Source organism: Mastomys coucha, unplaced genomic scaffold (assembly GCF_008632895.1).
Source record: "Mastomys coucha isolate ucsf_1 unplaced genomic scaffold, UCSF_Mcou_1 pScaffold13, whole genome shotgun sequence".
NCBI lineage: Eukaryota > Metazoa > Chordata > Mammalia > Rodentia > Muridae > Mastomys > Mastomys coucha.
Genome location: NW_022196895.1, coordinates 54,853,513 through 54,880,824, shown reverse-complemented (window position 1 = coordinate 54,880,824; position 27,312 = coordinate 54,853,513). Strand labels below are relative to the sequence as shown.

The 27,312-nt window shown below is 39.8% G+C and overlaps 2 protein-coding genes and 1 long non-coding RNA gene across 8 annotated transcripts in view; 1 reads left to right on the top strand and 2 right to left on the bottom strand.

Moving 5' to 3' along the window:
• Positions 1-616: 616 nt before the first annotated feature.
• Positions 617-15,651, bottom strand: Minar2 (membrane integral NOTCH2 associated receptor 2). 4 transcript variants are annotated; one of them, XM_031365746.1, is made up of 6 exons: positions 15,635-15,651; positions 15,003-15,116; positions 11,859-11,908; positions 10,757-10,817; positions 5,380-5,604; positions 617-2,028 (listed from the first exon to the last, which is right to left on the bottom strand). In XM_031365746.1, exons 2-6 carry the CDS (start codon positions 15,096-15,098, stop codon positions 1,849-1,851), a joined length of 612 nt encoding a protein of 203 aa, XP_031221606.1. In that variant the 5' UTR covers positions 15,099-15,116; positions 15,635-15,651; the 3' UTR covers positions 617-1,848. The 4 variants fall into 4 exon arrangements, with proteins under 4 accessions (XP_031221606.1, XP_031221605.1, XP_031221604.1 ...); XM_031365745.1 differs by lacking the exon at positions 15,635-15,651 and adding an exon at positions 15,210-15,316; XM_031365744.1 differs by lacking the exon at positions 15,635-15,651 and having other exon boundaries at positions 15,003-15,337.
• A 588-nt stretch (positions 15,652-16,239) lies between these two features.
• The window catches only part of LOC116087200, a 34,817-nt gene continuing 23,744 nt past the window's right edge, over positions 16,240-27,312 (top strand). Inside the window, exon 1 of one of the 2 annotated variants that reach the window (XR_004117313.1) lies at positions 16,240-16,310. This is a non-coding gene — a long non-coding RNA (uncharacterized LOC116087200). The other variant, XR_004117314.1, reaches the window with a different exon arrangement.
• Adamts19 (ADAM metallopeptidase with thrombospondin type 1 motif 19) overlaps positions 25,028-27,312 on the bottom strand; it is a 187,349-nt gene continuing 185,064 nt past the window's right edge. For both annotated transcript variants that reach the window (XM_031365741.1, XM_031365742.1), the window contains one exon: positions 25,028-26,166. In XM_031365741.1, coding sequence (XP_031221601.1) covers positions 26,015-26,166 — 152 coding nt within the window. In that variant the 3' untranslated portion in view covers positions 25,028-26,014. The remainder of the gene's footprint in view (positions 26,167-27,312) is intronic.

Genomic DNA, 27,312 nt, shown 5'->3' with positions numbered 1-27,312 from the left:
ATTCCCATTATGACTTTCCCTTATGTGCAGGACACATACCATTAATTCAGTGAGGAACAATATTGTATTTTTGAGTCCGGTTACACTGAAAGCTAGCAATGGATATGGGTCTAAAGGCAGAGTAATAAATCCACTCATGCAGAAGAAATAAGTGTCCAAAGGTATCATAAATAAAAGGGGAGCAAAGCTAGAGAGTAGAGGAAGCGTAGGTGCTTGCTTGACTGGGCCGGAGAAAGGGAAGCTGGGGTGGGGACTGGGCAGGCTAGGAGCTTACAGAGCTGCCTTCGAATTTCTGTTGTTACCCTGTCCCAATGTATTTAGAAAGCTTCATCAGGCCTTGTCTTGGACAGACACAAATAACACAGTTCAACATAGAGGAGTATCTTGTGTGAGGACCCCTGAGTATGACTTGAATCCTCAGAGGTCAACACTGGGTAGTCAAGCTTTGAAGACAGAGTGGCAGCAGGCGGTGTCTAAGGGCATCCCCAGTGACAGCGAGCCTGGCATCAGGGAGCTCCCTCACCCCTATTTCCCTGCCATTCTTTCTACCTTGGACTGGACGCCACAGCAAAAAGAGGAATAACAAGCCAGACAGCACAAAGACCAGTAAGACACATTTTGCTTTGTACACAATGATTTATTGTCCAGCAAACCCTTATTTTTATATACTTTACTTCAAGTATCCTTATACGCAACACAGTGAGATTGTAAGGCGTTATCACAGGACACAAGAGGACAACACTCTTTGTGAAGAAGAAAAGCCTTATTTCACACACTAAATAGCAATAGGAGTGACGCTGAGAGCTTTGGACAAGAATGTCCTGGGAGAAGATAGACCTTTGTATCCTGGGGCTTGTTCCCAGGTATCTGCACCCGGCAGAAGGTTGTCAATACACAAAGAAAATGAGATCGCCACTGAGGGAAAAGTTACAGTTAGGAGCCAACTGCTCTTCTCCCATCCCTGTCTTATGGAGTCCTGTAAGCTAGCTCCCTTTTCTGACAATCTTTTGTTCAGGCCTAACTGTCATTCAGTTGAATGATCAGGGGTGGCAGCATTCCTGGACTCTTTCCAGTGCCCCACCCCCTATTTCCGGTAAACTTGTACCCACTGCCACTAGAGGTCACACTTGCCAGTTCCTATTAATCCACAAGCACGATTGTATATAATGTAATTGATTTATGCCGCTGTGGCTGACCAAGTTTGTTTCTCCTAAAACGGCAAAGTAAATTTGGGTCACCATGAAGGATTAGTGGGGAAATGAGAATAGGTTTGAACAATGTCTCCCTCCCACTTTATCTGACTTTAACTTAAGCGGAGATAAAGGAGGATAAAACATCTAAACTGAGGGATAGCGCAGCCGTCTTCCGGTCACCCTAGCGGATGGGCAGGTGGGCTACAGCTTCTCCAGTGCCTGGAGGAGGAAGATGGAGGAGGAGGAGGGGGAGGAAGAGAAGGAGGAGGAGGAAGGAGGAGAAGGGGGAGGAGGAGAAAGAGGAGGAAGAAGGACAAGTGATGTGAAAGCCAGGTAAGCACAGAGACAGGCAGCTGCCAGGACTTGACACAGTCTGCTCTCTAGCTAAAGCTCGATTGTAACTGTATGGAGTGACTTTTGCTACTGTGAGCCTCTGAAATACCTGCTTCACAAAGGACGAACCCAGACTGGAATGACACACAGGTTTCACAGACCAAAGCAGCGAGGCCAACATAACACAAGCGACGCTCACGCGTCTAAAGGGCAATGGTGTTTGCTCACACAGTTAGCAAGGCAGACACGTTCACAACGCACAGATTTTCCTGCCAATACTCAGAAGGCGTTTTAGAGCTTTAAAGATGGGTTTGGAACTTCCTTAAGAGAATATAGTGCTGAGAGTCACTATGGTAACCAGGATGGAGGCCACAAGCAGTAAAATCAGACCCATGTGACATAATTTTGATCGCTTGTTGCGTTTCTTCTTCTTTTTCAGCAAAGTGTCGAAGCCAGGAGTGTACATGTCTCCCAACCAAAAGCGCAGGTCGTTGGGATTTTCCTAAATGAAAAATAACACAGGAAGCATCATCGACAGGAAGGATCATCGACCAGTCAGCATTATAGATGGAGACTTGAGGGTAAAAGCTGATATCAGAGGCCCTGAGGCCTCTCTATCCACACTGTTTTGGGTGAGGCTTAAGTTTCAAAGCTTAAACACAAGGCATATCATCTCTAAATGTCTCATATATACTGCCACAGCCTGGCTGACCATGGACACCTACAGGAAATTTGTCTCTCTGTATGGGAATTTGTTGGGTGGCCTGCACGATCTCTGTATTAAATTGTTCATACTTCCAAGTCAGATATAGCAGTCATCTCTCAGCCAACTGTGTGTTTACAGCATCTTATAAATAATGCCTACCAATGGATTGAGTTGAAAGACAATTACAATTCCTAGCTTTAGATGGCTCTTGGAGACTTTGATCTTATCTTTGCGGCGGGGGATAAGAACCTGGTAAGTTTCAGGCAATCCCTAACCGACTTTCAGGCAGAAAGGATAAGCCTAGGTGTTCAGGGTCCCTTCCTCAGCTGGACTACAGTGCATCTTCCACAAAGAAGCTCTGGGACAAGGAACGTCTTTTCTCCTGTTAGTTCCTATCCATAAGGTGTCTCTGTTATCGTGGGCTCTATCTTCTGTTGAGTGGCAGAGTTTTCTTAAGTCAACCTGCTCTCGAGCGCCCAATCAGTCACCTATAAACTTTACTATTTCATATGCTATTTTGTTTTTTAATTCCCTCTAATCTCTAACTAGTTTGGTGCGGAGTCTCTGTGTCTTGGCATGGAATGCAGTCTCATATACTAAGTTTACAAATTGCGACTGGTTTCCCTACCAGCGGTAGTCCTTGTTGTTGTTGTTTTTATTTTTATTTGCCTAGATGTTTTGAAGGATTCGATACAGGCTGTCACCCACAACATGTGCAGCGGACTTATGTCGTCGAGTGAGGTCACAGAAGCAGTCCCCTGTAGCTGGCAGCCCCTAGGCTCTCTGCAATAGCTTCAGAGTTAGGGTTGTAGCTCCAGGGCAGGCATGCACACACCTGTAAGGAGCGGGGAGGGGGGGGGGAAGGGGGCTATATTTGGCAATGGTGACTCTCCAAGAGGAAGGTGTAAGTGGGTTAAACCACCTACTGAGAAGGACTTTAGAATTACCATTGCCTTTGAAAGACCTGAGCAGGAGACTATCAGCTTTAAAACCCTTGTCTGCCTCCCACCTTGTTTCTCACCTTGTTTGTGTTCTAATCAGAGTCCTGAAACTTTGTTTCGAAACTTTAGTGTTTTCATTGTTTTCACCAATGGCTTCCCTAATAGACACCCCTCCCCCCTTAAAGCCTCGCTTCGGCTTGCATTGGTAATTAAGTGCAACATTTCATTATCTTTTGTGACCTAAAGCTTTTAATGATTTAGAAAAGCAGTAATATATGAAGACACATGGAAGAGTTATAGTCCATAGTTGGGATCAAGAGTATAAAATTATGGGAGTGGAGAGACGAGTCACCAGCTAAAAGCAATGGTTGCTCTTCCAGAGGACCTGGATTCTATTCCCAGCACCCACATGCTTGCTTACTTACATTTATGGCCACGGGTAACTTCAGTTTCAAGAGGACCTGACATCCTCTTGTGTCCTCAGAGGGCACTGCATGCACACGGTGCATGGACACACGTGCAGGCAAAGCAGGCAGGTAAAATAAAAATCAAGGTTTAAAAAGGGTGATAAACTTAAGTGAGGCGCTCTCTCTGCTACTTATGAGGTAAGGACAGAAATACTGACAAAAGAAGCTGATGTCAAGAATCATAAAAAGAAGTTCTAATGAGGGCAGGATGCAGGATTTTCCAGAAGATTCTTGTGGAGATTAGCACTGAGAAGGTGCAGTAAGAGGCCAGAACACAGGACGGCTTGAGAACATAACTGTTGTGAGAAGTGTATGCATGCACAGAGAGAGAGGGTCAGCTATCTGAGGGACTGTCAGTTTCAGTAACACAAGTCTATCCATTAGATTTATGTTTGACCTTGCAAATTTAACTTAAAAGAAAAACTTTCTCATGGTCAGTGATCTTGAATTGTCTAAGTCTGACATCCAAACTTACAAAAAAAAAAAAAAAAAAACTTTTGAGAAACGTGTGATTTTTTTTTCTTTTTCCGTCTCCTCGGTTAGATGGATTTGTGTGCAGTCAGGGATGCAGCATTTATCTCCACAGACCGCCTGTCAGCCATGCACACCGCAAAGGCAAGAGAACAGGCCTTAGCTTGTGGTCAGCACCAAGTGACTGTGTGTGAAGTAAATCAATGCATTTTTACCCAGTAAGAGGCTGAATGACTTGAAGTCTTTGGTAAGGAACATGAGATTAAACCAAAACAAAGAAGACAGAAAGAAAGGTATTGTGGTCTTTTGGCAACTTCTCAGAAAGGGACTAAAGAGGGGATACCTCCAAGCTGGGGGATTAAGAGCTGTCAGGGATTCCAGACCATGATATATTTCAAGGAACACACTTTCAAGGTTTTAAAACTGTGTGCAAGATATGAATGTCTACAGTACTATCCCCATCCAAAGGAAAAAAAAAGTGATATACTTCAGGTGGTTAAGGTATGAACCTGGGCCAGACACACATTTTTAAATGAAGGGTATTTGGGAGATATCAGCCCTTTCTCGCCTAAGGCAGGTGGAGGCAAGCCAAGGCTGATCAGGAATTTAGTCCTTTCAGAGAAGAGAAGAACCATTTTGGTTTTCAGGTATTTGAGTCTTCTGTGTGGGTGACATCAGAGGGCGAAAAGAAAAAGTCCTAAGCTGGGTGAGTGAGTTCATTGCATACTTTTCTTCGCTGAAATGTTTTGTTTTGTTTGGAGACATAAGAAAAATGACCAAGATGGAAGCCTGCTATCTTCAATCATGTGATGGACTCGGAATGCTAATAAAGCGATCATTGTTTAAGGGATTCCTTGCAAAGGGCCTAAGTTCTGATCACTTCGTTAGTGGTTTTAGAAAAAAATGTAGAGTAAGAAACGTATTCCTAAGTGATAAAGAGTACAAACTCCTACAAGATTACAAAGTAGAGAAAACATATGTGACCTTACAAATTAATTAAAAAAAAAAACTTTTATCTTAACTTTTAAACGTTTTGGTCATTGCTACTTCCTCTTTCTTCTCTCTCTACTACACAGATGTCATTGGCTTGTGCAAAATACAAAACAAATAAGTAACCCCTCCTAATGACAGGGAAAGAAATAACTACAAGGACAAAAATGATCTGTGGTCTGGAGATTGTGTGTTTGGTGAGGGACTCCTGTCCCTCCTTCTGAGTTCAGGTTAGCTGATCTACCTCATCAGTTGGAGACCATGCTTAGTACACACACCTTCAGATGTCCAGAGAGATTTGTATGCACAGAATGCCTATCATACTCCTCAATGGTCCACGAAGGATTCTTTTTCCTTTCTTCCATAGCTTCCTCCAAACTTACGTCACCGTACAACGGGTTGTTCTTCATAACTGAAGACATGGATGATGGAGGACTCTCAGGAAGGACTGGGTTCTCCACACCAAATCCCTTGATTCGTTGAGTAGCAATGGTCTTTTCTCTCTGTTGGGAGATTAGAAAATAAGGCTTCTATTGTAAAATAGGCTGCCTGGTGGCAGTGAAGCCAAAATGGCAGAGAAATCTGCGTCTGAAAACCTTTTGATTCTGTCTCAAACCCAACAGATGAAGCAATGAATTAGAAGACAAACCCTTGACCTGCCTCGCTCTAGAATCCTTCCATTTACGGATTTCTCTCTCTTTATGTTACCTTGTTGAGTTTAAGATCCATTTCACTGATGTTTTCCAGTCACAAAGAAAGAATTGTGTTCTTCAATTCATCTAGTTGAATTCTGAAGAAACCACCTTTTCCAGCTCTTGTGCATTAGAATTTAATGGCATTTTATGCCTTTATGTGTATTACAAGAGACATTAAAAAATACTTAATCCTATTGTTTGAATCCAGTAAACTTGAGATTAAAAACATTTTTCAAGGACTGTAAGATGGTTCAGCAGGTAAAGGTGCTTGCTGCTGACCTGCCAGCCTGGATTTGATTACCAGACACTCATAGTACAAGAAGAGAATGAAATCCCAAAGCTACCAATGCCTTACCCCCCGCCCCCCACACACAAATAAATGAAAAAAAATCTTTTAAAATAATATTATATCTATGTCTTGGTTTGTTATAAATACATCATTAGCTTCTCCATCATAGAGTTTGCGAGGTGTGTGTGTGTGTGTGGGGGGGGGTACTCCATAGTTTCTTCTCCCAAATCAAAACACTCCATGCTAGACTAAGGTTCATTAAATATGGAAAGCTAATAATGTATCTTACCAGGCTCAGGGAACTCAGTAACACTGAAATTCTCTAGAAGGTCCAAAGGCTACAAGATTCACAAGTCAATCTTCCCAAGCTTATATAAGCCACAAATAATTGCTAGCACATAGGAGTCATCTCCATGGAGCTGCCTGTTAGCTGGTACAAGCAGAACACTCCAGGGATGCGTGTTCTGTGAGTCCTCCCCTATGCTAGATTGGGCTCTCTTGGTGCTACTGTTGGCTATGAGCCACCCATGCTCCTGTAAGGGTCTGTAATAAAACTATTGATTTGAGTGGAATCATTTCTTCAGTTTGTTATCAGTACCCTAACTGAGGTCACATCTCCCTGTCTCCAGGAAAAGTCATAGAGCAACTGAGTCACTTCAACATCATTCACCACTATGTGTCTGTGGATGAGCTGTCTACCAGGGGAATCAGTTGTCAACTTTCAGAAATTTAAAAATTGACATTTAGACATACTATATACATAGAAAGAACACACATAATGATATATGTGCTTTTTCGACAAACTTTCACGTGTGTGTGTGTGTGTGTGTGTGTGTGTGTGTGTGCGCGTGTGTGTGTGATGATGCCGGTGACTGAATAAGAACGTTGGAGATATACAAATAGGAATTACATCTTTTTGAATCATGTGTACAACAACCCTTGCTCATACCTAGAAGGCCTCAGCATCTCTTAGGACATGGAAGTCACATTAAATGTGTAGTCATATAAACCAAATTTGTAGATTGGCATTACATGACATGTTCTTCTGAAATAATTGGTAAATAAAAGGGAAATTCGTTTTGATAACACCATCTGTGTCCTTGTGGGCATCGGGCTACTGCGACTTTAAAAAAATATTTATTTTATGTGTATTAGTGTTTGCCTGCATGTATATATGTGCATCACATGTGGACCTGGTGCCCTCCAAGGCCAGAGATGGTGTCAGATCCTCTGGAATGTGAGTTCCAGACTCTGTGGACGCTGGGAATCTAACCTCGGTACACTGGATGAGCAGCAGTGAGCTTGACAACTGAGTCATCTCTCCAACCTTCCTTGACTTTTTAATAAATCCATTTGACACGTGTTGAGACATCACATCGGAGACCCTCTCTGACTTTAATTTGTTTTTTTTGTATGCTAAAAGACAATTTACAGTTTATAATGCTGTTGTATAATAAAATAATGAATTTTATCTTAACATTTAGCTTGAAGATGAGTAGCTTTGTCAGTGTTGGTCTTAATTAAGGAAAAATATTTTGACAAGAAGTAAAGGTTGTTTGAGGTTTGCATAGTTATAACTCTGTTTTCTTGAAGCCCGGGCAGGTTTGATCATTTTTGGAGCAGGCTAACCCTTCTGACATGTACAAATTGGAGCAGGCTAACCCTTCTGACATGTACAAGTTGTCTTTGTTAGGTCCCTTTCCTCCGAGACTGCTCCATGAATATAAATATAAAGGTTTGATAAATGAAGAAAATAAAATGTGTGGCTCAGGAAAAGTGTATATAAACTATAATATGTATATAGATTTAGAAGAATTAATATGAAGGTATCAAAACAGAGGTATATTCTAAAGCAGAATGTGAACCTTATTTATAGGCCACTTCCTTGAAATGTGTTCTTTATTTCTGATCTTCCCAGCATTCTTATATCTGAAGGATACACCAAGAAAACTTAATATTAAGGTTTATTGCTAAGGAAACCATTTTTAAATAATTTATATATTAATAAATGATTCAAGAATGATTTGATGGGATTACTGGGACAAGGCTCATAGACTGAGCACATGCTTAGATTATTGGAAATTGTGGGCTTCATCCCCGAGGCAGCCAAATATATAATAATTATTATATAATGGAAGAATAAAAATAAACACTAGTTATGTGGCTGGACATAGGTCAGTGCCAGAGGGCTTACCTAGCAAGACTGAGTCTCCTGGTTCAAATAGCAAGCTTACAAAATAAATAAATAAATAAATAAATAAATAAATGCTGTAGATCATTTGTAATTTAGTATTTTTTTCAAATAGGTTCAATAAAATAATGACAATATATCTAAGTTTAACTTCCCATGCTACATTTAGGTAAAATACTAAGAAGAAAATTCAGTTGCATCTGCATGATTTTAATCTATTAGACTGTAGAATAAATTCCATTAAAGATATTTATTTAAAGAAGTAACACTTCAAAGTTCAGCTAGACTTTCACTATTAGGTAGAACTTTGTCAATTTATTTTTATTCATTTTAATCCTAATACTTTAATGTGCAAGTGAAATGTCACTTACTTAAAGAGCTAGAAGACATATTTGGGCAAACAAAATCTAAATGAGAGCATCTAATAGGCCATTTAAACAAGAACCTCTATTATCAGACATCAAGAATGAGTAAAGTTGTTGACTTCCTGAGAGATGAAGCCAAAGTATGCAGAGAAAGAGCATTTACCTCCAAATTACTAGAGCAATGAAAACTGTAACAGCAAGTTGACCAATCTCTTAGTGGACTTGGATACAAATATAAGCTACCTCAAGAGCAAATAAAGGAAAAGTCCTAAGTGAGCATACTAAACTGGAAAAGGCTTAACTCCTTCTTCCAGTGACAGAGATTGGCAGATCAGATTTTAAAATGTAAACAGTGTTTCTGTCCCCTGTTATATTGCCACTTGCCCCAGTGGTAAGAAGTAGCCTCCCTCAGCAATGCTGGGGTTGTTGTAAAGTGACCATTGGTCCCCCTGCTGGAACACCCCAGAACCAGGAAGGAATGCTGGAACATTATTCTAGCCTGGTTTTGTATATGTGCAGTGTGTATAGATGATGCTCTGTGTGCATGTGCTTGTGTGTATACACGCAAGTACAAGTGCACATGAGTAGACACCAGAGGTTGCATTGAGTGCCTTTCTTTCTTTCTTTCTTTCTTTCTTTCTTTCTTTCTTTCTTTCTTTCTTTCTCTCTCTCTCTCTCTCTCTCTCTCTCTCTCTTTCTTTCTCTCTTTCTTTCTTTTTAAAGATTTATTTATTGTTATATGTAAGTATACTGTAGCTGTCTTCAGACACACCAGAAGAGGGTGTCAGATCTCATGATGGATGGTTGTGAGCCACCATGTGGTCGCTGGGATTTGAACTCAGGACCTTTGGAAGAGCAGTCAGTGCTCTTAACCACTGAGCCATCTCTCCAGCCCCTGAGTGTCTTTCTAAACTACTATGCTCCTTATTTTGGGGGACAACTTCTTTTAGTGAGCCTAGAACTCACGGGTTCAACTGGACTGGCTGTGGATGAGCTTCAGGGGTCCCTCTGTCCCAAGACCACCTCACCCCAACACTAGACTGAATTATGGAAACATGACCCTGAGCCCAGATTTCTATAGGACTAGAGTTAGGGAACTAAGAGGATGGTTGAAAGTGTGGGAGGAGGGTCTAAAAGTATAGTCTATCCTAATGTAATAACTGTAGACTCCAAACTCTGAGATGTAAAATTACTTCCAAACAAAAAAGGGGGACAAAGATGAGGAAAATTTCTCACCTATTTAAAGTAAATGAAGGCAAATATTATGTTAAAGACATGGTTTTATAAGCCTCCTTAGGCCAGAGAGTAGAGAAATGGAGATAGGAAAGCCAGCTCCCAAGGCCAGTTTGAGACCCATGCCTTTAAAAGAGCTTTAGGGATATTGTATGTGAGGAAGATCAATCTGAGGCTAAATAAACAGGACTATATTAGCAAATAGTTAATTAACCTGTAGAGGAAATAAATTACTGAAGACACTACCAGATGAGAACTCGAGTCTTTAAATATAAGATAAATTCATCAACCACATCTCCAGGAAAAACTGAGAATAACCACAGAAACAACATACCCAAGTTTAAAAAAACAATAATAATCACAGGTCTCCAAATTCCCACGAATAAGCATAGACATAAGCTCTGAGAGACTCCCAGGAGACAAGGCTGTGTAGAGAGAGATTAGGGGTCCTCAAAGAGCAGAAATGGCTCTGACCCTGCCTCACCTCCAGGGACGGGGTCCGCACAAGCACTCCCAGACAGCACACAGAACGACTTTGGAAGAGTGATTTTGCTGATGCTTAGAAAGGAAAAAAAAATTGTCTAACAAGTCTGCTTTTTTACAGGGGTGTTTGTAGATTGGCTTGCAGGAACTGCTGCTAAGCATGGTTATTAGACAGAATCTATCTGATAGATGAGCTCAGTTGTCAATTCTGTGGGTAGAGCATGTGTTTAGAAAGATATAAACTGTATGGATAGACACATATGTTATATATTTGAAGTATCTTATCTTAAATGTAGCATCTATCTATTTTAAGGTAGTGCTTGGCTAGCCACACGACAAACCCATTTCTTCTCCAATGACACACAACAGTTGGGTTGGAACTCGAGCTTGACTACTAACCTCCCCAAAAGTACGTGTGTCTTCCTCTCTGTCTTCTTGGGATGCAGGCATAATGCAGAGTCTGATATGGTAGAAAGGACCTCCAAAAGAAGAATTTGAATTCTGCCTTTAGATAAAGCCTCTCGGGATGTGCGTAGCAGTAATATACCAAGGGTGCGGATGTGCTGTACACCTATCGCACTACTAGACTTTGGTATGTTTGTTTCTGCAACATAAAATAGCCGTCTACTACAGAATATATAATGTAAGATAATAATATAATATATCACAACATTAATATCAAACAAAATAGACTTAAAACAGCAAGCTTTAATAGCTACAAAGGTTTTGAATAAAAGTAGCATTACTGGCAAAGTATTATAAATACAAAGTATTATGTAGGTTATAAAAATTATTGTAACAATAAAATTTAAAGTAATTATTAAAATTACATATGTATCCATATAAAAGATTCCTAAAGATAAAGACAATTCGTACAACAAAATTAGCAAATCCAATCAATTGACATCAACAGCTAAAAGTACTCTATTTTATGAGTATTTTCAAAACATTGATAATGCAATAGATTCTGAAGGAAAGTACACAATGTAGTTAATGATCTAAAAATCAACAGAAACATATCTCAAATACAAATTTTGTAAATATTTAGAATGCATTTTAAATAAAAAGCAATGGAAATGTTTTAAACTATGATGCAGTGGAAATAAGATGTGGCATTACAAAATAGAAGGCTGAAGGACAAATGCATTTACATACTTATATACAAACACAATACATATGCATACCTAAACACATACAAATCATAAAGACATATACACACATATAAGCGCATATACACAAATCCATAAACACATACACATACAGACTTACATATATGTAAATTTATATACACCTAAAGTAATACACACACACATATATATACATATGTACAGATGAACACACATGTACATATGCATGCATATAGATGAACACACATAGAAACACATATGGATGCTGGTATTTAAGGAAAACAGTGGTGTCGGACAGAAAAGCAGTGATGAACACACTAGGACAGGAAACCAGAGAATGAGCCCGTCTAGAAATAAGGAAGCCCACGTCTCACCGCTGCCTTTTCTCTCTGCTCACAGACTTCCTCTGAGAAGCCCCAGGGCTCTGAAACCAATGTGGAAAGAGTCAGGAATAGAAAAACAAAACAAAGACAAAGACAAACAAAACCTCCTCACTTTGAGTGGACTCAGTGGTCCAGCTGCTCATCACATCAGAAAAGCCAATTCCCACTACGACGACTTTAAACATTTTATCATTTAATTAAAACAAGGTTTTTTCTTGGTGTGTGTGTGTGTGTGTGTGTGTGTGTGTGTGTGTGTCTGTGACTTTTCCATTGGTAGAATGTTTACTAGCATGCATGAACCCTGGATTCAATTTCCAGAGCTTCTAAAACCAGTTATGGTGGCACCTGCCTGCAATTCCAACCCCCAGGAAATGAACAAGGATAGAGCATAGGTTTAAGGCCACCTTTGGCCAAATATTGAGCTTGAGGCCAGCCTGAATTACATGAAGTTCTGTCTCAAATCAAACCCAAATATCATGAAAATAAGTAACAATATTATCTGTTAAGTTTTCAAATCCTATACTATATTTTTTCTTAGAAGAGGAGGAGGAGGAAGAGGAGAAAGAGGAGGAAGAAGAAGAAGAAAAGGAGGAGAAGGAGGAGGAGGAGGAGAAGGAGGAAGAGGAAGATGACAACAAAACTCCAGGCACCCTGAATCCCTGGTCTTCTTGATCCTACCTATATCATGAGATTATGGCTGTAAACCACACATGTTTGATGCAGTACAGGGGGGTTGGGTGGGGGCAAGGGGGAAAGGTAGGGTTTCCTGTGTGCTGGGATCCTAGTATTCTATCAAATGAAATACAATATTCAATCCCCAGCCCAGCATTTCTGTTTCTACTTCTTAAATTGTTAGAGGAAACTGGACTCTATTGCCTTTTCCTTATACATTATTTGTTCTTAGTTCCTAAGAAAGCAAAGAGACTCTTGCACTAATTTTACAAGAGCTCAGACTGAGGCTTGGGCTGCTCAAGGTCAGAAAGAGATAAATCTCAAACTTTCCTCCTGGAGATTGAACCTAAATGTTTAATTGAAAAAGAAATTTTTTTGAAAGTATGATACACGAGAATGGTGTTTGCATAATCTCCCCATTTGCTTAACCCCTGCCCCCAAACAGGGAAGAAAGAAATTTAGTTAAGAAATATTTGACATTGCCAGGAGGTAGTGGCGCACGCCTTTAATCCCAGCACTTGGGAGGCAGAGGCAGGCGGATTTCTGAGTTCGAGGCCAGCCTGGTCTACAGAGTGAGTTCCAGGACAGCCAGGGCTATACAGAGAAACCCTGTCTCGAAAAACCAAAAAAAAAAAAAAAAAAAAGAAATATTTGACATGTCCTTTTCATCCATGCTTAGCACCCATTCAATATCCCTGATATATGGAAGGACTTTTTTTAAATTATCATTCTATTTCAAAATTTCGTGTTCCCATTTCATACTTATCTACTTTGTTACTCAATGAGTATGTCAGTCTTGATTTCTAGATCCACCTGGGAAACTCACTAGTGATTGTGAGATCAAGTGACTTCTCTCGTAATTTGAACCACGCCTACTAAGTTCCTGAATTTGCAAGTGTCTCCCATGCCTTCCCACCATCCATTACTTCAGTAGTAAAAAGGCTTTCACTAAGTTACTTGTCACTTTCTTTGAAAGTAAAAAGATAATTTATTTGAGGTTTATCAAAGACACACTGAGGAAGGACATACACCTCTTTGTTCCTTGAATAATTATTTAGTTTCATATAAAAAGATGCCTGTTAGAAATTTGCATTTCCTCAGGTTATGAGTTTTAGTTGTGAAATTCCAAAGGTAGGCAGTAGACCAACCACACTCCCAAACAAAAAATGCTAGAAGGTTCATGTGTCACAGTGCTCTGTTGGCTGTACGAACCTACAACATACTTCATAGACAGGAAGGTGGGGGAGGAGCAAATTGTTCTAAAATAATTTTTAATCCTTTTTTCTATAACAAAAACAATGAGATAAAGGAGGAACTTTGTTTCATTTAACCAAACAAGACACAAAACAACGATAAATGGGTCTACCCAGAAAGCCACAAGGCTTTGAGAATTACAAAGATTGGATGTAAAACTTAAAAAAAAAAAATCAGTTGTTATAACAAGTTGATGACCTACCATGGAAATAAATTGAACCCTTTATAGGATAGAGGCAACTTACATAATCATTTGAGTGTCTCTGACTGAATGATCTCATGACAAATGTCCCAAGGAGCCTACCAACACACCACACAGCAGTCACCGTACACCAGGACTCACGAGCAGCAACGGTTCTTAAAAGCAAACAAATTTCTGTCCAGGGAATTTGAACACTCCAAAGGATTTAATGACTTACAGGGGCTCAGAGGTCAGTTACTTCGGTTCTGAAATGAAATGCTCTTTCCTCTTTCTACACTGGAGAAATGGCCCTCAATGCCATTAGCCTTCACATCTTAAAACAAGATTATCCCTGTTAGATTAGCTGAGCCTCAGCAGGGGCCTTTGTGTGGATCTCAGCAGATGGAATTCATTAGTTTCATTCATTTATTTAAGAACAAGACCAAAACACTGCATTAGATTGGAAGGTCTGGTCCATGCAGACACCTGTGGAAAAGGCGCATCTAAGCTGAGAGACGCCACTTGCCACTTTCCAAGATGGAGAGGGGCCAGCTTTTCCTGTCACACACTATCCTTTGCTCCTTTGTATCAAAGGAAAGGGAGCCTAAAAGGACAAAAGCAAGGCTCAGGCTTTCTCAGAGGCAGGTACACCCTTTCCCTGCAAGCACTTGACATTTTATTGTATAGATCACACCAACAGACAAGAGATTAAGTATTTCTTCCCCCTGAAGCTTATTTGAAAATGTAACAGTTGGTTTACAATGTTCTGATGGGAAACAGTAAATGAGACTTACACAAATCTGAAACAGAAACAGGCAGAGAAGCCAGCGAGTGGAGGGGAATGAACCCACAGAAGAATTTGCACATCAAATGCAGAGTTTACAGGAAGGGATGGGGGGAGCATGAAATAGGCAGCTTTTCTGTATCCCCCCTCCCCCCAAGCCTCCTTCTTCACACGAATGAGAAAATGTTATATAGTGAGAAAGAAACATGCCCCCACCCTTTATTTTTAGGCCCTTAGATCTTACCTGTGAGTAGACAAGGTTTTGCCAGTGCTGTGTAGCAGGATAATTTCCACCCGGAAATCTCGCGAGGCTAGCCTGCAGAAGGGTTGAGCTCCTCATTAAAGACTTCACGTCAAGCTGCAGGAATTTGTCAGGATGGTTGTTATTGGGCAAAACAGAAAGATCCATGTCCCTTTTTATCTACCGTGGAAACAAAGCAAGCGAAGCTACCCTTGTCAGGGGCCTCCATAATTAATGAGCCTGAAGATGTTTCCGGCTGGGCTGGCATCTGAAACCAGGTTTCTCCGCTGCACACAAAAGCCACTTGCTAAAGGCCACGTCAGCACACAGGAACAAAACAACAAAGCAGCCCTCCCTCCTACCTTATAGCACACACACACACACACACACACACACACGAACGCACCATGCTTGAATTGAATTGCACAAAAAAGCACACCAATTAAAATTAATAGAACGAGAAAATGATGTAGATGTTACATTTACTATCTCTCCCAGTCAGAGTCTAAACTGACTATGCGATAAGCCTGATCTCATTCCTTCTCAGGTTTTGAATCCTAGGCTCAAGCTCATGGTAAACTTAACTGGGTTAAAGTTGGCAGTCTGTTCCAAGTGGAAAGACAGCAGGCGCTTACTTTATGGGTGGTTGCAGTAAGTCATCCCTAACCCACTGCTGAGACCCCTCAGTATTTAGGTGCCTTTGACTCTATCCCTAGCAGTATCAATGCCTATGATGTGTAGTATTCTTTGGCACATTTGGAACTAAATGGTAATCAGGCCACTGAGTGATGTGTTAGAATAGTGGCTCGTGTCTGAACACGCCATACTAGGCCCAAACAGTTCCATGTGTGAGAGGCTTTATTGGGAGAGAGAGAGAGAGAGAGAGAGAGAGAGAGAGAGAGAGAGAGAGAGAGAGAGAGAGAGAGAGAGAGAGACAGACAGACAGAGAGACAGAGACAGAGAGACAGAGAGAGAAAGAGAGAGAGACAGAGAGAGAGAGACAGAGAGAGACAGAGAGAGACAGAGAGAGACAGAGAGAGACAGAGAGAGACAGAGAGAGAGAGACAGAGAGAGACAGAGAGAGACAGAGAGAGAGGGCAGCAGAAAGAGAAGGGGGAAGAGATAAAGAGGGTCGTTCCATATACATATGGGTGGTAATGTAGTCACAGGTAAAGGTGAGAGGTGAGCCCAATGGATTCTGGGAATATGGTGGCTGTTGCCTTGGAAACCGGTCTGTGAGGCCTGCCTATGTGACATCACTGGTTTCAGAGACCCTGATGCCAACACTGAGTTTGGATGATGCTCTAGGCTGTAAGTAAACACATCTGTTGTTAAAACAGCCAAGGTCAGGATGACTTTACGGCCAGCCTGGCCAGCCAGCAACTGATAAATTTAATATAGGCATGCTATCTGTAAAAAAAGACAGCCTCGGCAGCTTACAGCTCTCACCTACAAGTATGGGGAATCATCTGGAGGAAACAGACTTCCCACTTGGAAGACTATTGAAGGGTAGATATGTCAATGGTTTCTAGCACACTTCAATTGTCTGAATTTTACCATCGTTATAAACCCCTCTGATGTAGCAGGAAGGCTTCTCTTCCAGACACAGTGTGGTCCCATGTGGAATGTATCAGGAATAGATTTCAGAAGAGTGCCATATAGCTTACAAGAATCAGGATGTTTTTAAATCAGGCAAGACACTGGGGAGTACTCACCTTCTTTATAGCAAAAATCACGAGGGTATGTGATCAGACAAAAACCTGACCTATTTACAGTCATAAACTTACTTAAGAAGTTAACATTTGCCACATGGATGTTTTGCACATGAAGTTTATCATTATCTTACAATGACTGTTACATCTTTTGGATGCTTATAACATATTTGCTAGAGAAAGCAATGGGCAAATAACGATGACAGTTAATAACAAAACAAATCAAACCATTAATGTCTCAAGAATCAAGTTTATTATGTGCTTATCATGTGCTTGATATATTCTTGGCTGCTGCCAAAAACATATCTAATGAACAAGTATTTCTCAGACTGCTTTTCCTAAAGTATTCTTTGGGGGAAAATACACATCTTCAAGAAGAGCCTAACTTGTCTTTGGCTCTCTCTATTGGCAAGTGGAGATACAGAACTTACATCCAAATAGATTTGATTAGACCTTTCTCTTAGCCAAAGTATGAGGTAGGTGAAATGAGCATTCAGTTCTCCTCAGGCTTCTTCCAGATTTCTCTGTATTGCCCCATGCACGAAGTTTTTATACTGACTCTTAATTTTCGAATTTAGTCGCAGGGTCTCCATCTTTCCCCACATTCTGTCATTACAGGAAAACCTACAGGAAAACCATTTCTCATTCCTTACCGCTATCCTTGAAGCCTATATATCTGCAAACAGGGAAACAAACATTCTTTCCACAACTACTGGTTCTCCTCACCATCATCATACCAAACTGACATATCTGTTTTCATCCAAGATTTCTCTCTTGCAGGCCTCCTAATCATCTCTGAGTCACATCGGACCCAAAACCTTCTAGAACACTCCATCTCTTTAGTAAATACTACTTTGAAACCTGAGGGTAATTTATTTAATGTTTGTTGGTTTGGTGACATATCTCCTAATTTTGTTTTAAAAGTCCCTTGTGAAGGTTAATGCTGTTCACTAATTTGACAGTCTTCAGAATTACATGGGAGACATACCTATGCAGTATTATCTAGATTCAGTGAATAAAGACCAACTCTAACTGTAGGTGATGCCAGTCCATGCATTCTTATCCTGAATTGAATGTCTAGAAGAACATTAATTGAGAATCATCCTTCATCTCTCTCTGTTCTTACTTATTCTTATCCTCTGTTCCCTGATCCAATGTGACCAGTTGCCTCCTGCTCCTGCCTGCCCTGATATTCTCTGTAAATGTGAACCCAAATGAATCCTTTCTTCCTTGTCCTTGAGTAGAGTGTTTTACTGGAGCAGTGAATCTAGTAAGTAATGGGAAATTGGTGGAAGAAGTGAATGTGGTTGTAGTAATAAAGCTGATCTCAGGGCTTTAGGATTGGTTTGCAGGAGGAGGATGCACGAGTTTATAATGCTGTACTCACCTCTTAGATGCTGTAAGCAGAACATAGTCAGCCATCCTGATAGGAGCATGGAAGACACAAATGTCGAGGGAAACACACAAAGTGGAGGCCCAGGTAGATCACAGGGGTACAGAGGGCAATGTAGATTCCAGAAAACACTTGGGATGGAGGCCCTTCAGACTGTATCCCGGCAAAGAACCTGGCTGCAAGCTTCCCTAGTCCTGAGAATTCATTTGAGGCTGAGTTTTCAAAAATAATGGATTAATTTATTTGTTGGAGAGAATTTCTTTTTTACTTTTTTAAAAAGACTTTTTATTTATTTTTATGTAGATGAGTACACGCTGTAGCTGTACAGATAGTTGTGAGCCTTCATCTGGTTTTTGGGAATTGACTTTTGATTTTAGGACCTCTGCTCGCTCCAGCCCAAAGATTTATTTATTATATTATAAATAATTATGTACACTGTAGCTGTCTTCAGACACACCAGAAGAGGGCATCAGATCTCATTACGGGTGGTTGTGAGCCACCATGTGGTTGTTGGGATTGGAACTCAGGACCTTCGGAAGAGCAGTCTGTGCTCTTACCGGCTGAGCCATCTCACCAGCCCCTTTTTATTTTTTAAAAAGAAGTTCCTGTATGAGAACAGTATTTGCATCATTTCCCCCACCCCTCCCCCCTCTTCTATTACCACCAATCCCTCTTAAACTCATGGTCTCCGATCTTTATTATTAGTTTATATATACACAAAATTTTAAATACAATCTGATGAGTCCCTTTACTACACACACACACACACACACACACACACACACACACACACACACGCAGCCCCTTTTTTGATAATGGATGAGAGCTACACCTAGCTGTGAGCATAAGTATATGGACTTAGAGTGCAGTTAGAAGCTGTACTGCTTTAGGAAGTAGACAGGTCTTGTTTAGTGTCTATAGCATGTCATTAGCTGTTGGTAGTGGAATGGTTTTACACCAGCAGGCATGAAGTCCATCCTTTGGTGAGGACGGTCCTAAGTTCCAATTAGATAGTCTCTTGGCTGCTCCCCAGGACATGAATGCCACTGTTGCACCTTTTGGGATGTCTTGCTGTTCTGGTCTTTGTGGTTTGTAAGCATCACAGCTGGACACGACTATTGGTTGCCCTTCCTCCTTGGCAGCTTTCTTGCTTCCTTCTGGGATGATGAAAGCCAGACCTTAGGGAAGGAGCTTCTAAGTCAGACCCGGCTCAATTCCTCCAAACCATTGTCGTAAGTGCCCAAGTGTGTAGGGTATTTAGCAATAGGGCATTGCCTCAGATTTGTGGGAGACAACCAAGGGCAATGACAATAGCCTGTATGGTTTGGGAGTCTCTTGGACTCCCCAGACCAATAACTTAAAAGACCTGGCACTTTTTTTTTGTTTAGAATTGTTTATTTTTATTTTTTGTGCCTAACTGTTTTGTCTTTGTGTATAAGTGTGCCATATAAATGTATGCAGTGCCTGTAGGGGCAAGAAGACAGAACCAGATACCTGGAACTGCAGTTAAGGGCTATAGTGAGCCATGTATGGATGCTGAGAATCAACCTTTCCTTCCTCCTTCTCCCTCTGTATTGCCTTTCATTACCCTCCCCGATTAATGTCTCCCTCATGGTTTTTCTATATATAATATTATGTATGTGTAATATCATATTATATAATATGATATAACACACACATATATATATTATCAAATATATATAATATGTATTATCAAATAAACCACATATTATTATATAACACATGTTACATATTATATAATGTATACAATATTATATAAATATATACTATATGCTATATAACACATATGCAATGTTAATAACTTATTATATATTATATAATATATTAGTCTCCTCTCTAGAGTTCTTCAACCCCATGGTTCCTTATTATTTTCCTGGTTTCTGCAGTTACTCTAGGTTATGAACTCATAACTAAAGATTCATATCAAGAGTCAACAAGCAACAGAGAGCGTGTACTACTTAAATGGGATACCTTACTTACTATAATTTCTAGTTTCATCAATTTATATGTAAACTCCACAATGATGTTTTTCTTTGTGGCTGAATAGTATTGCAATACATACACACACACACACACACACACACACACACACACACACACACTGCATTTCCACTATGAATTCATCAGTGGAAGGGCATTAGGTTGTTTCTGCTTTCTAGCTAGTAAATAGAGTGGGAAGGAACATGGCTGAACAAGGATCCCTGGACTAGGATGTAGAGTCTTTTATGTATGTGCTGAGGAGTTGTACACCTAGGTAGTATGGGAGGTTCATTTAAGGCTTTTGAGCATTCTTTGCTTTGATTTTCACAATGGATGGAGAAGTTGACAATTCCTCTCACAGTCAAGGAGGTCCCCTCTGCTGACGTGCAGGTCAGCAGCCACTGTCAATTGTTTTCTTGATCTTAACCATTCTGACTGGAGTAAGAAGAAATCTCCAAGTAGTTTTAATTTGTATTTCTCTAATTGCTTCAGTAGCAGAACACATTTTTACAAAAGATATTTTTTAGCCAATTTTTATGTTTGAGAACTCTCTGCTCAGGTTCATAGCCCATTTCTCATAGGGTCATTTGGTTCCTGGGCTCTTGCTTTTTTTTCAGTTCTTTATATATTCTGAAATATTAATCTTGTGTGAGGCGTATGAGTGGGGAAATACTCCCTCTGCAGCTTCGTTGCTTTACAGAAGCTTTTGAGTTTTATGAGGTCTCACTTTGTCAATAGTTGGTCTTAACGCTTGAGCAAATGGAGTCCTACTCAGTGACATTTCCCTACATCTACATATTGTGTAGGGGGCTGCCTAAACTCTCACCCAGAAGCATTGGTGTTTTAGGTTTCACACTGAGGTCTTTGGTCCATTTTTTTTTGTTGTTGATTTTGTGTGTGTGTGTGTGTGTGTGTGTGTGTGTGTGTGTGTGTGTAGGATGATAGATCCAATTCCACTGTTTGTTGAAGATGTTATTGCCAGTGTGAACTTTTGACATTTTTGTCAAATATGAGGTGGATGTAGTTAATTATATTAGTGTTTGGGTCTTCTGTTCTTTTCTGTTCCATTGTTCTATATGTCCATCTTTGTTTTTATCATTTTAGCTCTGCAATTGTGATTGAAGTCTGGAATGGTGATCCTTCCAACCCTGTTTCTTTGGATCATTGTTACGTTGGCTATCTGGAGACTTTGTGGTTCCATATTAATTTTATAATTAATGTAAAGAATGACATGGGGATTTTGATTGGGCTTTCAATGAATCTGCAGATTTCTTTTGGTAGGATGGTCATTTTTACAATATTCATTCTACCAATCTATGAGGGTGGGAGGTCTTTCTGTCTTTTGATGTTTTCTTCAATCTCTTCCTTCAGAGATTTAAAGATTTCATTGTCAAAGATTTTCACTCTCTGGGTTAGATTTATTTCTAGATATTTTTTGAGGCTACTGTGAAAGACAATGTTTCCACAATCTATTTCTTGACATGTTTGTTATTGGTATATACAAAGACTATTGTATTGTATATCTATAATTTGATTTGGTAGCCTGCTGAAATTGTTTATCATGCCTAGAGGTTTTCTGGTGGAATTTGGGGGCTCTCTTATCTATAATGTCAAATCATCCACAAATAGTGGTGATTTTTACTATTTTTTCTATTTGTACACCTTTAATCCCCCTCTTGTCTTGTTACTCTATCTACTACTTCATGCACTATATTAAAAAAGAGATAGCAGGCAGACCTATCTTATTCCTGGTTTTAATGGGGCTGCTTCGAGTTTTTCTCCATTTAGGATGACGTGGTCATGTGATTTGTCAGATGTAGCTTTTACTAGGTTATGGTATATTTCCTTACTCTGCCTTTCCTACTCTCAAGGACTTTTATCACGAAGGGTTGCTGGATTTTGTCCAAGGCCTTTTTCTGCTTGTGTCTAGATGGCTATCTGATTTTGTAATTAATTCTCTCTCTCTCTCTGTCTCTTGTCTCTCTCTCCCTCCCTCCCTCCCTCACCCTGTGTGTGTGTGTGTATGTGTGTGTATGTGTGTGGTGTGTGTCTACCTACTTTTGGTATTAGAGTAATACTGGCTTAATAGAAAGAGTCTGGAAGTACCCTTTCTGTTTGCACCTTTTAGTGAACTAAGAAGTGCAGGTTGTTCTCTCTCCATAAAAGACTGGTAGAATCTGCTGTGCATCCATCTGTCCTGGAGTTTTCTATGTTAGAAGACTTTTTATTATTGTTTAGATCTTCTTATGCATTATGGGTAAGCTTTAATTGTTGCTCTTTTCTTTGTTTAGTGTTGTATGTGAATCTAGAAACTTGTAAAAAATTTTTTTATTTTCTAAGCTAGTGGTGTACAGGCTTTTAGTGCATTCCTGTATAATATGCTGGACTTCTCCATTGTGTGTTGTAATGTTCTCTGTTCATCTCAATTCCGTTATTTTGGTTTATCTCATTCTCTCTTTTGACTAATTAGGCCAAGAGTCTACAGATCTTGTTTTATCTTCTCAAGGAATCAGAACTTAGATTTGTTAATTCTTTGTGTGGTATGCTTTGTTTCTACTTAATTATTTTCCTGCTGTGATTTTTATTTATTCATGCCAGTCTACTGAATTGGGCTTGGGTTGTTATTTTTCAAAAATTTCAGCTGTATCATTAATTCATTTCCATTTAATCTTTTTAAGTATAAAAAATAGAGCTATGCATTTTTCTCTTAGAGTTGCTTTTAATGTGTTCCACTTGTATGTTTCATTTTGATTTAGTCCTAGGAATATTTAGATTTCTTTCTCGATGTCTTCTTTGTCCTGTTCTCTGTTCACTAATGTGTTATTTAATCCTCATATGTTCATGTAGTCACTAGGGATCCATTAGAATCCCCACTAGGGAATGTGTTGACTTAAAGCTTTAAAGTTTTGTGGTAAGATAAGAGTACTGAGGGTTGTTAAATCAGATTTTCTGAATTTGTTAAAATTTTGTTTAGTGTCCCACAAGTTTTTGTTTTGTGGTTTGTTTTAGAGAAGTTTCCATGAAATTCTGGGCACCATATTTACTCTTTGGTTTGGGGTGGAATTTTCTGTAGGTATCTGTTAAGTAATGTATGGTGTTATTTAATTCTGATGTTTCTCCCTCTAATTTTTGTTCAGATAGCACATAACCTGAGGGGAGATGAGGTATCAGAATCACCCATGATTACTGAATTGAAGCTATTCACCATGTTATTGTCTAGTCATACTTTTCTTTAATGAAGTGGGTACAGCAGACTTTGGTACACTGGTGCTTAGGATAATGATGGCCTCCCAGCTGATTGTTCCCGTTACAGAATGAAGCATTCTTGATCTTTTCTGCTTTGTTTTTATTTGATGTCTATTTCATCTGATGTTAGTGTAGTGACTGACACCTGCTTGCTTTCTGTCCTAATTTGTTTAGAATGGGGTTTTCTATCCTGTCCCTTGAAGCTAGTCCTATCTTTAAAGATCCAATGTGTTTCTTATAGACAACAGACAGACAGATTCTGTTTGTTACTCTGTGACTACTCGTTGTAGACCTGATGATGTCTGATTCACTAAGCTTATAGGCAGATTACCTGATCAGAACATGACTGCCATCACAGTTGTACAAGATCAGTCTTGGTAATATGTTAGAAGTACAATCAGTTCCATGAGCAACTAGCCCTCCCTGTCGAGAGTCTCTCTGTCCCTTCTCTGTCTGAACTCAGACTAAGGTTTCTCAGGGCATCTTCCTTTTGTTTAATTTACTTTTATTTATTTTAAAGATTAATATAGAAAGTAAAGAGTTTAATTCTAGATATGGAAAACAAATTTGAGGGGAAAATCCCTGCTAGTGACTATAAAATCAGGGTTTTATGGTGTGATGTGCATCTCTCTGCCCCACAGAGTCCTACAAAAGATGTACCCAACAGAAGTCTTTTAACAGTTTCAGTTGTTGCACTGGGTGAGTGACATCACCTTGAAGGCCTAAGGCATTGATATTTTAGCTTGTAGAGATGTTCATACTCTGAACCATTTCAGTCTGTGGTGGTATGCTATTTTGACTTGAGATGCATGGGTTCAGAAATCAAGAGAAAGAATTTGGAATGTCTCATCTTATGTCACGTTTCAAGGAGAGGTTGGGATGTTGCACATCCAGAGGTCAATTACTTTATCTTGGGTTATATTTAGCACCCCAAATAGCCACTCCCTGCCCACCTTTATGTGGGAACTGACATCCTGTGACTAATAAATAAAGATCTTCTGGAATCTATTACCTTAGCTGACAGTGTACCTCTGCCAACCCCCAAAGCTAAGAACGTCATCAGATAGTATCTGAGGTTCATGGAGAGCTTTCCCTACATTGTTGTAACCACCTTTCTAATGTAGCCATCCATTTATTTTAAACTTGATTTCAGACTTTCTTTGTAAAACTATAAAACTTTATGAAACTGCTTCTATGTTGGATCACAGAATTTTAGCCTCAATCTGCACAATCAGGCTTTGGCCACTCAAAGGTGGCCTTAGAATAAACTATCCTTTATTTGCTTTAAGATGAGAGCTGTTTTTTTTTTTTTTTTCATCAACAGTAATATAAAGAGGGACAGCTGACATCTGCACATGAAGTGGGTTGCACTGTAGGAAAGGAACCTCAATTTTAGGAACCTAAACATTTTAGGACTTGAAATAAGCACACATCCCCCTTGCTCTCAGAAGAGATCTTCTGTCTCCTTGTGGCTCACTCTGCATGCTTCCTGCAGTGAATACTTCAGGACAGAGGTAGACAGTGCCTCTTCTCTCCAAGTGTGGAAACGTGGACAGCCCTGTGAAGGACTGTCTTCCCAAAGGAAGTCTCACATATTTTACTGAGAAAAAAAAAAATCTAAGAAACCATGTGAACCATGCGCAATATTTTCTTAATAAGAAAAAAATTAAGATGTGTTTTGAATGTTTCAGAGAATTATAATTTTATTTTTTAAAAAGGAGAAACACAATGAAACTATCAAAATATTATCCAAATCTCATTTTCTTATTTGCTAGGGAAAAGAAGGAAAAAAATATTTACTACCCTTGCTCATAGGATTTGTGAGTCAAAGTATGATCCTCTTTCATAAGTCTGTTAGGGGATGGGAAGATGTGGTTAGATCCACATCTTCTCTGTTTGAAATACCTTTTAAAAGCCAGTCTAATGGCATGTTACAATAATACAGGTTTCATAGGGAGCTGCCACTTCCGTCACAGCTTCTCTACACCTACACCAACAGCGCAACAGTGATTCAGTGTACATCCATACAGTGCTTCAGGCTCACAGTACTTGTGTTCAAGTGCATGTTCACCAACATGTTCAAAGTCTCTGTCTTGACTTTTCCATTCATAACGTAAAGGTATCGCTACAGTAGAATGTCTCCTATGCTCGCCTCTAAATCTGAATCAAATTCGTAATACATTCTCTCGAACTTTTCAAGACTGTGAGGTCTGTTGTGTTTACTCATCTCCTGCCATTAACAGAAAATGGGCAGATTCTGCAGCAGGACACAAGAAAATCGATCATTTTCTGCATATATAGCTAAGCTACCATGCTAAGGTACTGTACACACTGGATAACTTAATGGTTTTGGTGGAGAGAAAAATAGCACCTTAGAGACAGCCCTAAATGAAAAAGGAAATCATTTCTTTTCTCTTACGAGTTTACTAGACCCAACTTACTCATTCATATAAAATTATTTATGAAGCCTCATAGTATAAAGTCAACATGTTTGTATAATCAAAACAAACACCACATGAGGTGCCTGGGAGGCAAATAAATTAATTTGATTAAATTATATGTAATCTGATAATATTTGATCTGAGAAACATGCTAGTGTGTGTGTGTTTATAAATAACGCAATAGCAAAAATGCTAGGAGCCAGTCAGCCGGCCTGCCTCAGGTCAACTCCTCTGCTGCAGCTTTTGGGCATAGAAGTCCCTGCATGTCTCACAGCACCGCTGGTACCACCGCATATCCTGGCAAAGATTCTTCTCCCGTATCACTCTGCAGTACACTGGCCACTGGTCTCCCAGGCACTTGAAGGTCAGGGCAGCTGGAAAACAGAATATGGTGAGTTCTGAGAATTCGTTCCGTGAAAGTGCATAGGTATCATCAGTAGGATTTACTATTTTTTTTTTGGTGTGGAGTTAATTTGACTCATTTGAACTTGTTTATTTTAGTTGACAGAACAGAAACAAACAAACAAACAAACAAACAAACAAAGAAGCACATATCCTGTAATACAGCAGCAGACTGAATGCCTAACACTCTTACTTGGGGACATCTGAAGTTTACCAAAGATGGTTTGCTCGGCAAAAAGCAGTAGAGATTCTAAGTTTCAGTTGCATTTATTAATCACCTGTATTAGTTGCTTTTCTTGTTGCTGTGATAAAATACCCTGTGACAGGATGTTTCCTGTCCAATTACATTAAAATATTAGTGCAGCAGGAGGCCTGTAATTGGACAGTGGAAGGGAGGCGGAGCTAAGACTTTCAGAGACAGAGAGTGTTTCAGGAGAGAAGCAAGAAAAAAAAAAAAAAAAAAAAAAAAAAAAAAAAAAAAAAAAAAGCAAGATGGAAGATCCTGAACCAGTGTGGCCTTAAATAGCCACAGGTAGATATGATATCATACAGGATAGAATAATTGGGATAACTAGTCTAATCTAGGTGGGTTGCTTGTACCATTATCACCTGGCCCTGAAATTAATGTGTGGGCATCTTGTGAGTTGAGAATTTATTGATATATAAATATGACTTGTTAATTAGAAGCTTCTAGAGTTTTGTTTCTACAAGGTTGCTGGGTATTGTGGCTGCTGACCGTGGGGTGGACAGTGGGTGTGTGAGGCTGGCATGGCAGTAAAGGGAGCGTGGGAGCTCCAGCCCCACTGGAGAGTCGGCAGGCAGAGAGTGGCTAGATAGAGTGTGGGAACTTGGCAGTTCTTTTTTAATATTTCCCACAACGATACCCCAACAAAAACAATGTGGGCTTAAGGCTAAGAAGCAGAAATGGATAGATTCTTGTGCTCAGCTCACTTTCTCCTTTTCATACAGTCTAAGATACTCTCCTAGGGAATGGTGCTGCCCACAGTGGGTAAGTTTTCCCACTTCAATTCACTTAGTCAGAAAAGTTCCCAGCATGTATGCCAAGAGGTTTGTCTCCCATATGATTCTAGATTTCAACAAGTTGACAATTGAGATTA